The following is a 17,217-nucleotide window of genomic DNA, read 5'->3' on the forward strand; positions in this document are numbered from 1 at the left end:
GGAAGATAATTGAGCGGCCCATCTTCTCAAGACGAGGCAAGACAACAGAGGCAGCCCCGGCGTGGTGTGCTCAGCACCGCGGACAGCGGCACGGGTGCTCCCGCACTGCCCACGCGTGTCTGACACTCACCTTCCCTCTCCCTCCCTCCCACACAGCTGGCAGACGGCTGACACTCCGCCTCATCCCAGCACAGGCTTTCCACACTGCCCCCCACGCGTGTCGTGTCCCTTGGCTGGACCTGAACGTGGCAGGCTTTGGCTTGCTGGTGGAGATCTCTCTTTGGTACCAGAGGGAAAGCTTTTCCCCCACTAGGATTGAGGAGTTACAGATGTTTTCTAAACCGGAAGAAGAACAGGTTCTGTAGCTGTATTAATAGGTTTCCAATAAACTCCCTAAACTTGCCTATACCTGTGTATTCCCCCTTCCTCCATGCCACATTGTTATCCAGACTCTCCCACAGCCCAGTCTCTCCTACTTGGCTTTTCAGTCCATCCATAAAGAGGCAATAATTGTACAAATAAACATTATAGCAATTATATAAGTATATTCAGTATGTACTTGCATCTCTCATGAAGGGATCATTGCAGAGCAGTGAAGTCTGATAGCAAATCTGGAGACTGGGAACACACGGTTGGTCTACCGGCACATCTCCATGGTACATTTTGAGCAGTGTCAGGGTCAGGAATGTGCCTATGCTTTCCCTGGCAGTTACACAAAGTAAATGCCTGCAGGTGCCTTTCACAGCCCTCAAAAGCCAGTACTTCCCTGTCTAGATTTTTCACCTTCACCAATATGCTCTGTCTTCTTGGAAAAGAACATGAGGATCACAACCCATCTCCTTGAAACCTCCGGAGGTCCCTCAGTTCATCTGGTTCTCTCATGCTTAGATCTTTTGTCAGAGAGATACTTCTTCTCTCCTATGAATAATAAGCCACCTGCTTCCCTCAGCCAGCAGGACATACCAGACACCTGCTGACACTTTGCAGTCAAAACAGCCACTGGTTTCTCATGTGGGTTCTGCCTTTACATCTTCCCCCACAGCTCTATAGTTTGTGATGGCACGGAACTCTACAGTTCGTGCTTCAGCTTTTGGCCTGCTCTGAGCAAGTGACATACCCTTGCGATTGAAGCCAACACTCCTTGAAGCAAGCTGTGGCTTCCAGAGTTAGAAACTGCATGGCAGTGGGACTCATGCCTAATGCTTATTGCTTTTCCTGCTCATTTCTTTTCAAATGCAAAGGCTAATTATCGTCTGCTGGACGCAGAGCCACTTCATTCAAGATTATCACCATTATCACATTTTGATCAAGTCAAGCACCTGCCCTCCTAATGATCTCTGCCCACACAGGCCAACCAAACCATTCTGATACCCTTGGATACCCCCCGCCCATCCTACAGAAAGAGCAGAAAGACTGGCTGGATAAAATTCTGAGCCATTTCTCTGATCTCCTAGCTGGCTGTGCTTTGGGCAGCAGGTTGATTAGGAATCTCCTAAGCTCCCTTCTAACCTGAACTAAGGTCTGGCTCTAAGTCTTCCAGGAAGGATAGTAATAGAAATTGATGGAAAATTCAGCTCTGTAACACTCCTTTCAAGGGCTCTGCTTCCTTTCTTTAGGGCTTTTCCCTAATTCCAAAAGATCTGGACACCACCTGCCCAGGGGCTCAACACCTTCAGTAACTCAGAATCAGAACTTTACATACCTTCAAGTGCTTCTGTCCCACAGAGTTCCAAGCTCTTCATGCCAATGGCCTTTCTTCAACATCCTACAGCTTTGGTATTCATAGATTATCTTTCAGAGAGCTGATGAAGTGCTGACTTGAATGCCCCCCAAGTTTCCGAATGTTGTAGTATCATTTACTTGGGTTAGAGAATCCACAGTAAAAAGCAAAATTAAAAAGCACCAAAAAGTCATGATAAATGGCACAATTAAGGCACAATAACACTTTAAATCAAGAAGAAGAGCGACAGCTCAGCTCCTGGGCAAGGAAAGGTCCTAATATACTATGGCAAGACAAAGCATGTGCATCAAATTAGTCATATTTCAGAATCTCTCTTATGCACAAACATCAGCAAAACCAACTATCCACTTGCACACAATCAGCAAACAAGATGTGGAATCTTTTCTTCTCTAACTACTGTAGGTTATAATCCTTCTGAGTGTTTCTCTTTCCCCTTAAAATAAACCCACTGGGGGTGCACTCACATTAGCAGAATTCCCCACCCAACATGGATGGTCCATTTCCCTAAGCTTGCTTTATGAGAAGGAAGCAGGCTTTGCCAGAGGATGACTTCAAGCATCTGATGCCTTAGGAGCACAACTCAGGCTATCCGTCACCCTCCCACAAAAACTCAACAAGATAAGACTCCTAATCTAAATTAGGTGCCTAAAATGAGGTAGTGTGCTTATTTTTTTCCTTATCTACCTATTAGCATTCCATATCCCAGTGCTCATTCGTATATCTTCAAAGGTCCACAGTTGCTGATTTTTGCCCTCTATTTTTTTCCTCAACCAAAAGGGGGATATTTTTTAAAAAGTAGGAAAATGTTATTGTACAAAGTTATGTTGTGAAACAGAAACCATTGAGAGAGGGATGAAATGTGTCCCCATGCTTTAATATAGCATCAAAAATTCTTTAGATTACGAACTGTTAGCATACTGCTAGGCAATCTCCTGCAGCAGAATAGATCTTGGACTCAGGTGTCCCATGACACAAGTGACTTTGGATAAAAGCCACAAAAATGGCAACAAAATAAACTAGCACACATTCCTTGACATTAAGTAGCCGGTGAGCCGGTGCTATATTTTCCTGCACAATACTGTCATAAAGTAAAATACAGAGTTAAAAGTCAACTACAGCTCCACACCCAAATAAAAAGTAGAAGCAAATTAAATCTTCCCCTGCCGAAAACTGGATCAGAGAAAAAATATGGAGCTATTTTAAATATAAATACTAAGTATTTACTGCTTATAAGCAAAGTAATACTCTTTTTTTCTTGTCACAGTTAATCTTGGATGTGTTTCCTCATGTTTTCTGTACCTCCCCCAACCTGCAGTACAGTTAGAGAATTTCATCATATAAGGATTCAGTAATGTGGTCCTGAAACACTGAAAAAAAATTGCACAAAATATACTTGAAAACATTTTACATGAAACTGTATCTAAAGAAAGAAAGATAACAGTAGGAGAATCTCACGATCCATGCTTTATGGGAGTATCTATTGACAGAAAAATCCAGCACCACTCCACAGTTCTTCCTAATTCAACAGATAAGAGCCACAAACCCCCAAGAACTGCATGTGTGAGAAGAGGATGGAGGAATCCAGAATCACAATAAAGTGAGATTTCTGTGTTTCCAAAAAGCAGAAACTGAAGATCTAAGACAACATTCTGATGCCCTGGAAGATCATTGCATTGTGAAGCTACAGAACAGACAGCAAAGTGAGAGGGTAACAAAGCCTAATGAGAGCAGACAAGAGATGAACACAAGCACTCCTTCTGCGACAGGCAGCCAGGTATGATATGTGACCAAAACCAGCTGCTACTTCAGCCACACAATGGCAGTGGTTTGTGTATTTTATTAGAAGAATATAAATTACCAATAGAAAATCCCACTAACCAAAAAATTAAATGAGCCTTCACCAGACTTAGGAAGAAGCAACTGCAATAACTGAGGCAGCCTGAGACTGTGCAGAATTCTCTCTTATTGACAGAACAACCTTTGGCAGCCAGGAAAGTTCCTTTAGAGCCTTCAGCCTGGTGGCTCAGACAGCCCTGGGTTCCAAAGTACTTACAGATCAGAGTAGCACAATGGGAAAGTATTTGCAACCTCTTTACCTTAGTCCTACCTTCATGTAACCAGTAAACCTTTTGATTAACAGTACATTGGGATAAATATTCTGGAGTAGTCACTCTTCTTTACAGTGATTTCCATGCTTGCTGTTCCAGTGAAATCAATGTTTAGGGTATTTCTTGTGCATAGATTCCCCCTTGGCCAGGCTGGCTTTTCATTTTCCTTCCATCACAATGGTGCAGACAGATCCTTGTCAGTTTTTCTTCAAAACAGTAATATAAACTGAGCTAATCACGCTGTTCACCCTAACTGAGTTGATTCTTGTTTGGCAGAATTATGATCCTTGTCACACTGAGGAACTAGACTCCACGTCTCTGTTTAATCTCACCTCACGCTGACACATTTCTGAGTGGTCTATACATAGCAAAGGACGGTGAAAACCGGTTCAGTTCAGTGCACAGTCAGATGCACTGCGGTGCTCTCCGATTACTCTCATTGCCGTTTTAACCCCCTGCATCCTCCAGGAAAATCCTTACGGCGGGAGGAACATGAGGCACAGGGTGTGCTCTCCCTGTGAGGACCCAGCTCCTGCAGAGCACAGCCACAACTGCTGCTGAGAACTCAGTGCCAGCCCCACGGCTGCGCTTAAACCCCTACACAAAGGTGCAGACATTTGGGCTCACTACCACACTTTGCACAACAACCTCTCAGGGCAGGCAGGTGCAAGGCAAGGTATGCTGTGTAAAAAGGAACAGTACGGAGTATTTCTATGTAACAGAAACTGCTTAAGGTACCCTTAGTTGTTGTAGTTGCACATTCTGCTCTACAAGGTGCTGAGAGATACAAGGCCAATGTATTTAATAAAAAAGGAAAAAATCCATTATTCATATACTGATATGACCTTTCCATAGTCTGTATTTTGCTTGGAATCTCATTTATGTGCCTATGGAGAGTTTTCCTGATGTGCACACAATACCACGTAGCTTGAGCTCTGCCAGGGGGAAAAAAAAAAAAATCACCAGCAGGAAACTGTATGACATTGGGTAAAGTCCCAGTAATTTAATCAAACAGGTAATTAAATTATTTAAATTGTTAATTTAAAATACCTGGCAACAAGAGAAAGCAAACACTGATCCTATTTCACCCTTGCTGGGGACCAAATGAAGCAAGTTACCATTTTAAGAGACTGGGAGTTAGAATTCTGGTTAAGAATGTGACTCCAGTCCAAAAAAAGATCAGCACTGTCAGAGGGCACCACAGGAGCCAGATATTTACTTGGTAACAAATACACTTCTTTACAGCCTGTTACAAGAGACAATCACAACCTACAACCTTAGAACCAGTCCGGGATGTTTGTTACTACCTGCAGAGGAGCTTCCCAACCTGCACCCTCACACATGGCACAAGTGATACTGCCAGTAATCTGGAGTTCTGCTTCCAATCCATGAGGTTCACTTCAAAGCCTCAAGGGGAATTAGCAATTGGGATGTCATTCATCACCTTGCTCTCTCCAGGAGAGCTTGTCATACCAAGCAATCCACGCAAAACACAATTAAACAGTGTCACTGCCAGACAGATCAAAATTGCAGTTCAATAGTGGAACTCGCTGTTGCTGAGCAATTTCATAAATTAAGTATGTTCTGGCAGAGCTTCTCTGGAAGGTATTAGCAGTGATCCAAACACCAGGACCTAGCAAATTGCATGGGTAAAATCATAGCTCTGTTAGAGCCAACGGCAAAACTCCCAGGTATTTACACAGAGCCGGAATTTTGATTTCTCATGCCAGCTGCAACACATTGCAATGACTTTGGGCAAGCTACACTAATTCAGCCTCCCTAGTTAAAAAATGTGGACCACTAAGCACTGCTTTTAGAGAGACAGACTATGGAGGATACACAGAAGTGGCCCATACAGTAAAGGGCAAGCATTATCAATCAATGCAACTTGGCAAACAGGCTACGTCAGTAACTCACCAGCAGAGAAATACACCCCTGATATAAATACCAGGCTTTGCAGTTCCAGCCTGGAAAATTCATTTCTTGTCCTGTGGAAGCCTGGTGAAAGTGTCTTCTTTATGAATTCCACACAGAAGACTGGCCAAAGCTCTGGTGCAGATGACTGTCTTCACTAGTTTGATATTTGGAGAATTGTGTTCCGGCGTTCTGTGTCAAACACCAGTTATGTTCTTTCACAGACAATGCGCAGAAGTGAATAGTTGCCTTCACGAGTCAGAGATTAACAAACACGCTGGTAGACAAATGCATATTAACTCTGGATAACACACACATTTGTTTAAAATTAATTCTCGGGTGCTCTTGCAAAGAAATTTTATGGCTGTATGAAAAACAGCCATAAAGTGAGATTTGGCTCCTTGGTAGGTGGCATGTTACATTTTTTTAAAGAAATATTATTCTTCCCATATAAACGCACAACAGATGTAACATTCGACCTAAGCAATAAGATTTATTACTGTTTTTAAAGCAAATTCAGCACAGCTTAAGAGAACACTGTACAGAATTCTTTAAGCTAGGAAGAGGTTCTTCTTGTCACCAATGCATGCTTTGCATTTGTCAGTTCTTGCCCTCAAAGCCAACCCACAGTTTAGTGTTTCAGGCTTTCTACAAAGGTGATGATCCTGCAATTCAATCCACTAATGTAGCACATAGCAAGCTCCCTCCAGTCACAGCAGTCCTGGGCTCATCTCTTTGCTTTAATATCAAAAGATCTGTGCATGGCCTCTTTGGTCTCTTTTCAAGCCCCCAAAACATTTCATGTGATTTATGTTAGGCATTATTCCAACAGCACATGCAATCAAAAACAAGTGTCACGCATTGTTTGGCAATGAAAAATAAACATTAGAGCTGTGATCAAAGAACGTGTCTTGCTTATATTGTCTTACATTAATTTCTTTACCTCATGCACTTTTGTATAAATATTTACGGTTTCATATTTTCTTCAGAAGCCATAATTCTACTGTTTTCTAAAAATAACCCGCTTATGCATAATCTTTTTTTCAAAGCACTGTTATTCCTTTTGTTAAGTTCATGTCCAAGATCTCTGTGCATGAAAAGTGGTGAAAGATAGATATGTGTATCTTCACTAACAAACATGTTAAAAATACCTAAAAATGAGGAACAGTTCTTGGATAAACACCTTCAATGGTAAACAGTTCTGTGGGAAATTAATGGCCTCTATGTTAGGCAGAAATTTTGCATTTTGTGTGAGGGCACGAACATGAAAATTAAAACATACCTGAGAATAATATCAAAATCTCAATTCAAGAAAATTTTTGTTGCTCAACAGCTTTAACTATCAAGTAATTTTACAGGTTTTGCATTTCTCTTCACGTAACATAATCTGGATGGTCCAGCAGGTAGCCTCTGACTGACACTCTCCAGTGAATCCTGCAGCTGACACTTGTATTCATGTTGGAGAAAACCATGTACCTGAAAGTTCAACTCCTACCCCACCATGAAGAGAGTCACTTACACTATGAACCTCCATACAGCCTACAAAGAGAAGTCTAGCATTAACATACCACTTCCACCTAATTTTTCTCTTATGAACGCTTGAAATCAAAATTCTTTTCTGATCTCAAGTTCAAAGCACCACACCAAATTTGGGGCTGCACAAGCACATTCTCTTCCCAAAGGGAGGCATGGGACAAAGTTCTTGGACACTCCTCTAGAAGACATAGGCAACATTGGGAAAGCTGCAGAACTCAGATTGTGTCAAAAGCATCCCCTCTAATTAGACTGATCCTTTCCCAATTCATCACAAGCACATATGCCTGCAGATTCTCTCTGGTGTTCTCCAGAACTCTTCTAGTCCAACAGTAGGTTCATCCGCCAGCGCCCTAGACAAAGAGCACTTTCAGTAGCCCTTTAGGAGGTATGCTGATAATCTTTAAGAAAGATTGTAATCCCACTGACTGTCTCATATTAGTGATTGCATATCACTCAGGACAAGCAGTTTCCAGACTTTTTAAAGGGATGCATCTGATTTCTGCCAGAGAAAAATCACATTAAGTCTTCATCTTTCATTAATGGCTGTCAGGGAACTGACATCCATACAGATGATGTATATTGTATTTGAAGAGTATCTGCTTGTATTTGCAGTGAGTATCAGAAATAGATCCACAGACCAGGAAAGTTTCTGCTGTCTAGTGCCCAAGTACTGCTTTAATTTTCTTTCATTTTACACTGGTTTTCCCTGATTGGTTTTACAGAAGTCGTAGCAGTGAAAGAGGTGTCCAAAGCAAGCAGCTTGGGCTGTTCACACATCCTCTTTATTGATATGGTTTTATGCTGAGACTTTCTGGTATTTGGAATAGTGTCTGGCTTCCTTAAACACAATGGGAACATGCATCTCTACTGTAACCCACCCATCTGGGTTAAAACCTGATATCCTAAAGAAAAGAATGCTATTTTTACTCCTAAGATCAAGAAGTTCATAGCCTGTTGTATGCTTTTCTGCAGTGAGGGAAAATCGATTCTCTGCCTACCTGCAGAGACAGCCTCTCGGACTTGAAGAATGTCCTCAATCAGTGAGAGAGATCCTTGAGGAACTGACCACCAGACTGCCAAATATTAAGCAAAGATTGACTGGGGCATATCTCAGAATGATGATTGGGTACTCCATTACATAGTGCATTTTTGCCTATCCTTTGAGCAAATTTCAGTACAAGGTATGGGGATTTCAAAGTGCCCATATTAAGGAGTTAATCACAGAGAGGTTCATCAAACCACAGGCACAATTGAGGGGCTTTTGAAGTTCTGAATCATCTGTATATGTCAAATGAGAGACTGTTCTACAGAGAGAAATGAAATTGTTAAATTGCATTGCTTCAATAAAAAGATTTTATAAAAAACGTTTAAGGTTTACCTTTTCAGGTATTTTGAAAACTCCCTGAAATATCCAATAACACTGTGGCTGACAAAAGAAGAAAAGGAGGGAAGAAGAAGACAGAAAAGTATTCTGGAAACAGGACAGTTAATCATTCATGTTGTCTACAATTCCTTTGGCTCAAGATAATCTCAAGACAGACTCTAGCTTTGTAGTAGGAAAAAAAAAAATCCTCCACTGTCCTACCATCTCTCCTCTAAAATGTATGATGGAATCCAGAGTCACAAACTGCCAGGACTTCACAGGCAAAGGACAGGTCCTAAAGCAGAGCATTTCATGGCTCCCTGACACCTCACAGGCAGCCTTTTTCCCTAAAGCAAAGAATCTCACAATATCATTTTGTGTGACATTCTTTAGATATTTTGACTTAACACTCCCAAAGCACATTCATTTCAGTCAGATTGTGCACATGTGGGTTTTGGAGGATTGCTGAGGTTTGGGGTTTTTAACCTTTTCCTCAGCTTGATAGTCTTCACTCTTTCTCAAAGTGTCTATTGTGATTAAAGATTCTGCTTTGTAATGAAAGCAAGCAATGTACTTCAATGCTGAAAGAGAGACAGCAAAAAGAGGCAGCCAGAACATGTGGTGATTCTTATTTTCCTTTCACAACTGACAAAACAGCATATGCAGTTCAACACCCAGGATCAGTTAATTTTATCTGGAAAAACAGCTTATGTAAGTTCCCATTTGCTATGATTATAACCCCTATAACACTAATTTCCTATGTAAAGCCACTGTGGTGCCCATATGGATCATCTTTACACTTTGGGAATATGGGCATGGGGCAACATAACTCACCAGTTATCAGCCTTTGTTTTATTCTGCAATACATTCATGATTCTCTGTCCTTCCAATGGCAAATACATCATGCTTGGTTGGCAGTGCTGGTATCTGATATTCCACGATTACCTCGGCTTCAAAGTGAGACAGTAAATGCACATTTGTGTTACTCTCCCTTTAATGTAGTACAAAGCTGGACACAGCTCAGAAAGAAACACCTAAAATCCATTACCTATTTAAGACCATGTACAAATGGGTATTTATCATGTTAAAAAAGAACCATATGTTAAAGTGGAGGCCAGAGCCCAATAAATCTTTTTGGATGAAAAACATTTCCAAAAAAAAAAAAAAAAAAAAGGAATAAAATAATTAACATTTGCTTTTGCCAGCAGAAACATTTGCTCATGAATCTTCTGGGAAGGAAAAGGCATTTAACCTTTTTACATGCCATTCCCTCAGACATCTCTGACCCCACTGCAAAATAGACAACAAAGATTCCCGACTCCACACTGCTGATTAAACTCTTGTAAGAAACATCTGGATGAAATTTTCTTGGCAGTTGATTTGAAAAGTATACAAGAAGCATAACTAGGGAGCAGCCATAGTTCAGCTGAGTGACACCAAGATGATGCTATACAAAAGCAGATTTTACCTTGAACACATCAACTCCTAAATATTAGCCTGTGACTGTGCAAGCAACCTCATTAGCAGAAGAAAAATAAATCCATCTGCATGCCAGTATAGAGAAGGCAAATGGGCTTTGAAAGAAACCCAACTTGACAATCTTGTTTCTTTTAATAAAATAATAAAGGCTTAAACTGAGTTTACCTGACTAATACCTCACTTCAATTGACAGGTAAGAGAGAAGTCGTCAGTGCCCCTAACTTCCAAAATAATTTCTTAAATTTGTGAATGGCTACAAAACTTCTGTTGTATCTGATAACCTCCCCAACAAACTGGATGTATTGCTTTTCTACTTACTGTCAGTCAATACACCCCCAGGCCTAAATTAGCAAGTGACCTGTACTTTTCAAAATCTGACATTCAAAATAAAGGATATTTTTGGCCCTCTGCTGCTTGAACTTAAAGAGCCTGTCCAATGTAGCTCAACAGGCTGTTCCCTTTTGGAAATACGGACCCTGGAATTCTCACAATTTCCCGTATTTACAACAGGCCTACAAATGAGACATTTTCACTGTCGCTAAGTTGCACAGGACAACTTTACTCTGTAGCTGCTGGGGAGAGGAAGGCAAATAAAAGAAAGGGGAAGCAGCAGCACAGAAACAGCCTTAGAATCTGACACAAAGGTGCAGGAAACAGGAAAGCGTAGGGAACGTTCTCCCACAGCTGCCAGGCTAGGAAAATTCCAGAAGGAACAGCAAACATCCTCTGGCCTTTTCCAGAAGCCAAGGCACAGAGTGCTTCAGATTCATCAGACTCAACCAGAATTACAAAAATGAAAGCTTCAGCACTGCACAGGACCAGCGGTCTGTAATTTACTGTAGCTGTGGAAAATTTGATGGGGTATGGAAAAGGCTTTGACTTTTTATTTGGGCCACTGCTGTAAAGAAATAGATTATTAGTATGTGTTTAAAGTTGATTGGTGAATATTTTTAAATCATAAAGAAATTAACACATAGAGACAAAATCTGGTCTAAACATTTTATCTCCAATCCAAAGTTCACATTCTAAAGCACCCCTACTGCTATTTGCTACACCACTGTGAATCCCAACAGACCTAAAGGAGGGGCACCTATTCAAATTAGTACTGCTATCACTTCCTCTGAAATGAACTTTTCCACAAACACCTTGTTCTATAGAACCCTTTAGGTTGGAAAAGACCTCTAAGATCATCAAGTACAACTGTTAACCCCCTGTTCACTGCTAAACCCTAAGTGCCACATCTATGTGTTGTTTAAACACTTTCAGGGATGTTGATTCTTCCCACTTCTCTGGGCAACCTGTCCCAATGTGTGACCACCCTTCCCATGAGGAAATTTTTCCTAATATCTAGGTTAAACCTCCATTGGTGAAAGTAGTCTTCAAAATTCAGGAAAAAAAAAAAATCAGATAAAGAAATTTCAGCATGGAACAAAAATAATCAACTGCAACGCAGACCAGAAATACAATCACAAAGTGTAATAGTAAGAAGTAAGTTTGAAGCTGTTCGTCTTCTATCAAAATAAATAAAATATTGCAAATATTTTGTACCACATTTTTCAGTACTACCACTGGAATGGTAATGAATGAATAAAACCAGAAGAGATTATCCCACGTATAATCCAATATTCATCAATAATAGCAGAAATAAATTGTCATGTAGAACATCTACATGAGAGGGCCACACCACTTGTCCAGGCAGGAGCCAATATTGATGTAGATTTAGGGTAGCCACCTGCCAGGCAAGCCATTGTCACTCAAGCAAGTCGAATTCATGGCTAAGAGAAATAATTTAAGACTACCGCATCAAGGGTAAACCTGCCGTTTTGTTAAGACCCTTTGACAAAACCAGTGTATGCTTTGCAACTCCAACAGACACCTCCCTCTACACATTTGGTCTGCACCAAATAGGGAAGGTGTGCTAATATTCTGAATCCAGCAATTTGTATGCATCCAACAAACAATTAAACTGAGCAGTAAAAAGCAGGTGTTTGGAAAACACGGAACCAAGGCTTACAGTGTATCGAGAAATGTCCTTACACTTAAAAAATTATAATGCACTCCAAAATCCATTTGTTCAGGCAATCCATGTACAACAGAAGGCACTGTTATCCATATGAATCTATCAATTCTGCACAGCAAAAACCTGAGAAGTGCAACTCAATTAGATGCAGCCTGGCCCCTCCCGGTTGTCCAGGTTCCTCGAGGACGAACGTTTCCTTTCAGTCCATCAACTTATAAAAACACCACAAGAATTTGTACATTACAGTAGCTGGTTAGAAAGAGCTTTCTGGTGGGGGAAGCACACCGCTATTTTCCAGGAAACCTTCAGCAGCATTAAATTACCCTCCCCTATCACTCAGAAGTCACGATGATTTCAAGAAAATGTAATGATGAGACCCTTCCCATTGACCTTTGTAGTCGATCCTTCAGTTGCCACCGGGAGTATTTCCAGCAAAATTAAATGCTGTGATCAATCCTTTGTTGTCAAATGTGTAGCCACTTTGTTGTTCTATTGTCTTAGACTCTAGAATTCAAAGAAAATGAAAATGAAAAATAAACTCTAGAGAATACCTTTGTCAGAGATAATATAGCTCTGCTAAGAATGCAAAGTTATGGAAAAAAACTCTCAGCTGAGTCAAAATTTCATTCTCTAAATGCAATGACAGGAATAAATTACACTCAGGTATTCTCTAAAGGCATAAATGTGCACACCTCTACAAGACTTGAGAGATTAATCCTCTACCAAATCAGTCTATGCTACACTATTCTGCATTCTTTTTGATTAAATCTGAATTTATTTTCCATGATGCAAGCTTTCTACACATCTAAAACCTCACACTAACTGCAAAGGTAATATAAGTAGTTAAAAAGTTAGAAAACTGTTAAACACATAATAATTTATAGTAATTTTCATCAAATGCCCGGCTGCAGATAGATATTGCCTAATTTGTTCTTTATTTCAAATGTCAGATTGTGTAAAACTAGTTCATACCCTGTTCAAACAGCAGCACAAGTCAATGAGAAGGCAATTAATTAGAAACAACAGTAAACTTACTCTGAATAACACACTTCCAGGCAAGGAATAAGGTAATCATGATATCCTGCTCACACTTCCTAGAAAACGTTAATTAGCAGAGGTTGTTGTTACAGATTAGAAGCAGTTCCAACATCTCTGCAACAGCTGAAAGCTGAAAGGGGCCCAGGGAAGTGACTCACCTGCAGCAGTTCTCCGGTGCTCTGCTAATGTGTAAATCTCCTGCAGCTGTTTCTTCTGATCCTCACTCAACGGCGCGGTCAGGGAATGGTACCAGGCTGCGTCCCGGCTCTGCACCGCTGTCAGGGCAGCAACAGAGGAAAAGTGATCGCCAACTTCCATACAAGCTCATTGCAGAATAACAAAATGAAACACATGGAAATTCTGCTTGGTTTTAAAACTGGATCTGCACTGCAAAACAAGATCAGCATTCCTGCTGGTTTTCTTTGCACATAATTCCCACTCTAACAGAGGCAATCCATTTTGAGGAACTTAATTACATCCTCTGCTTTCTGAAATAGAAAATTAACCATGTGGCCATTATTCATGGACAAAGTGAATTGAATCTTCTTGTTTAAAACTCATGAAAACTAAAAGAAACAGGATTAGTGAAAGAGGAAAGGGAGAAAATAATTTTTCCATTAACATCTAGAAGGTGACAAATATTTCTCTACCTAGGAGTCCCTCTAGTCACCAAGCCCCACTTATTTGGGCTTTGAAAAATTGATTAGATTGAAAAATTCTGAGAGAGAACGTGAAGAGAATTAATCTCTGGCTGTATTTGCTACCATTTGTTTTTTGCAGCACTAGTAAGCCAAAAAAAATCATAGGACTTACATTAGAAAGTGAGATCATATTTTACAGTTTCAGTCATCTAAACTATTACTCATAACAAAGAAAAGGATTTTCCCCAGTGATGACCATAAACATCTCCAAATTATTTCATCATGTTCTATCATTCTGCCAAACAGCAAACACATACTTAGAAGTGCTTGTGTAAAAAACTGGTATTCATCAACACCATTTTCAAGGTCAAGAGGTGTGCTAAACCCTTCAAGTGCAGTCTCTTCCAATGCATCTTCATCCCAGTCATCATCATCATCATCTTCATCCTCTTCATCTCCACCTCCAGCACTGCCACCTCCTCCTCCACCATGGTTCTCTTGCATTGCCTGGCTCACTTCATTTGCCTCATCCTCATCACTCGGTATCTCTTCTGCAAAAGCATTGATACATTTTGTAAAAAAAAGTTTAAAACTACAAGGAAACAATGACATGAATTAAAAACAATTAGTAAATCAAGGTTTTGGCTGGGAAGGGGACCATCTCTTGACACCCCTTCCCTAAAATCTTCAAAGTCTTCGAAAAAGGAAACAGTTAAAACATTTCCTACATTCAAGATCAGTTAAACCTCTGTTTCTACGCAGACCTGAGGAATGTGAAACTGCCATCTTTTTTCTTCTTTCATTTATGCAGTCGTTGTGCAATTATAGGGTCCAAAACTTTTGAGGAAATGTCTTCCATAGAATGGTCCATCACTCTGCTTTTTAGATTACAGAGACTTGCACAGAATTCACAAATGCACATAAACCCATGAGAAATCCATCTGTAGACCAATTGTCTGCTTCTCAAGTGTTGCCTTATTTGAAACAACTTAAACCAACACATTAAGTTGGTGTTATCTTCCATTCTGCTTATAAAACTATGACCCCCTGAATTAAATCCAGTGACAACCTGCAATTCTAAATACTGCTCTTTCTTATTTAAGGAAAAGTATTTCTGACTTATGATCAAGATTTTAAAAAACCAAAACCTTCATTTCCAAACCTGCAGCTCTTCCTGCGTTAACAGTTTAGAAAGAATAAAGATGACTACAGATGCAGGGACTGAATCACAGGACAGAGACTTGAACATTCCTGTGCTGTTTCCATACTGTATTCCTATGTATTGAGATGAATTCTGTGATTCCATTACAGAACAATCATGGGAGAAATGTGAGTGGATTACATAATCTGCCTACAGCCGATCTAATTTTCAGACCTCAAAACATCTACTCCTTGTCAAACACATTTGCCTGCAATGCTATGTATAATTCCCTCCCCACAATTCCCTCTGTAAGGCATTCTTTGATGGTTTTTCTCTTCTGGCAGACACAGAGGTTAGAGGCCTGTGGGCTCAAGGAACCTCAGCTGCCTCAAACCCCACTCTGAAAACAATTTTGCATTTGGACAAAGGTGACCTGCCAGGATCTCCTTCAAAATTCAGTCAAAAAGGTCTTTCAAACAGCTGGGTAGTGGAACAGCTTCATTTCAGGAATTAAGAATACACCTAGTGGAGTTCTGGCAAACTCCTGCTGCCTATGTGAGAAGACAGGGCATATTCACAACCCAGAAAATTAGACCCGCAAGTTATTCTTGAACCAATGCTACCCTTTCACAAAATGTTAGCTGTTACACCTTGAAACATTTTAATTACCCTTTGGGAGAAAAACTCAACTCCTAAGATTGTACTTCAAGCACCCAGTAAGCCGAGCTATTTTCAGCAGACTAATGAGTCTTAAAAACAAACTGCAATTTCTTACCCCCTTTAAATTAAATCCAGACAAAATCCACAATGTGAAAAGGGGAGATTTTACCATTATCTTCTGCAAAGTGTTTTTCATCTTTAGCGTGATCCTCATGTTCTGTGAGCTCTCGTGAGGCGCAAACTTGTTTTAAGCCCAAGAAGAGGAGGAGGATTGAAGGAACAATCTGGGCAGCCACAGCGTCCACTGCAGGTGGTCGGTTCTGCAATTCCATTAGGATGCTCAGTCCTATTATACACATCTTTCTGTCGTGGAGTCTGAAACAAGACACAATTGTTAGACAAAACCCAGATTTTCACTACATATATAAAGAATATTAAAATCCTGGTGTTTGACATGGCAGAAGACAATGTCTCAGAGGCTATGTGCAAAGTCTATGTTCAAACATCCTACACAAACTATTTTCTTTGTTCTGAACGCAAGTTTCCCACTGGAAAGTACTTGTCCGATAACAATTAAACATCTTTCAAGCACTGAAACTCCTGGAGCAACTTTTTCTGATTACCAAGTGCAAAATTAGTAATGCTAAATAAATACTGTTTAATAATTATGTAGACTATCTTGTCTTTAATAAAGCATTTGATACAGATTATCATTATTAAATAGGATGGAAAATTAATTTGCCTTGGCTTTGATAGCAGTCCTGTTTCAGGGACGGAAATTGGCGAAAACTGTTAGTGAAGAGCAATGATAAGCAGAAATGCATTGATTCACAGGGTGCATTTATGGAATGCCCCAGGGACAGCTGAAGTTAAATAATGAAAAGTCCATCAGAATGGCTGTCTTATACATATTTCAATATACAATTTCTAATGCTAACTTGAGACACATTGCTAACTCTGGTGAAAGCAGGGAAATAATTCCATCTCATCAAGAATAACTGGCAGTATACTCAAACTGGGAACTTGCAAATGACTAGACCTCCAGTAAAACAAACTGCACACAATTGAAGGGAAAGAAATAATTTTAGTAAGTAGCAGAAAGAATTTTCTGTGACCATAGTCAGGAAACTAGGTAAGAACCTATGCTCTTAAACATAAGAATTGATTTTCACTTCCAGAAACAGAAGTTTCTGCAAATAAGATGGAAAAAATTCTCTGAATGCCTCTGCAGACACTCTTTGGTTCTCCTTTACTGGAAACAGTAAATCAGAAGTGTTCAACTTGGAGCTAACATTACAGTATTCTGTTATTCTGGGCTTGAGAGGAGCTTTTTTTGTTTGAACTATTCAATTCGATGCTGACAGTTTCTCTGCACACCTTCTGCAGGACAAGTGGTGCCAGCAAAACCTAGAGAATCCAAGCAAACCTCCAGAGCTGTCAGAAAATGGCCATCCTCTAAACTCTTGGGATACTTCCATTACTGAGCCAGTTTTATTTTGGAATGAAGAGAATAAAAGTTGAGAGTGAAGAAATAAGATGGGCACAAAAGCTGCAACAAAGCTAACAGGGGGACAAC

At 40.2% G+C, this 17,217-nt stretch overlaps 1 protein-coding gene across 2 annotated transcripts in view; it reads right to left on the reverse strand.

The window, feature by feature from the left end:
* Positions 1-6,236: 6,236 nt before the first annotated feature.
* IPO8 (importin 8) overlaps positions 6,237-17,217 on the reverse strand; it is a 47,409-nt gene continuing 36,428 nt past the window's right edge. The window contains exons 22-26 of one of the 2 annotated variants that reach the window (XM_040061789.2): positions 15,811-16,016; positions 14,158-14,391; positions 13,358-13,474; positions 13,197-13,255; positions 6,237-12,665 (exon numbers count right to left, since the gene is read on the reverse strand). In XM_040061789.2, coding sequence (XP_039917723.1) covers positions 13,233-13,255; positions 13,358-13,474; positions 14,158-14,391; positions 15,811-16,016 — 580 coding nt within the window. In that variant the 3' untranslated portion in view covers positions 6,237-12,665; positions 13,197-13,232. The remainder of the gene's footprint in view (positions 12,666-13,196; positions 13,256-13,357; positions 13,475-14,157; positions 14,392-15,810; positions 16,017-17,217) is intronic. The other variant, XM_040061788.2, reaches the window with a different exon arrangement.

Source organism: Hirundo rustica, chromosome 4 (assembly GCF_015227805.2).
Source record: "Hirundo rustica isolate bHirRus1 chromosome 4, bHirRus1.pri.v3, whole genome shotgun sequence".
NCBI classification, from domain to species: Eukaryota; Metazoa; Chordata; class Aves; order Passeriformes; family Hirundinidae; genus Hirundo; species Hirundo rustica.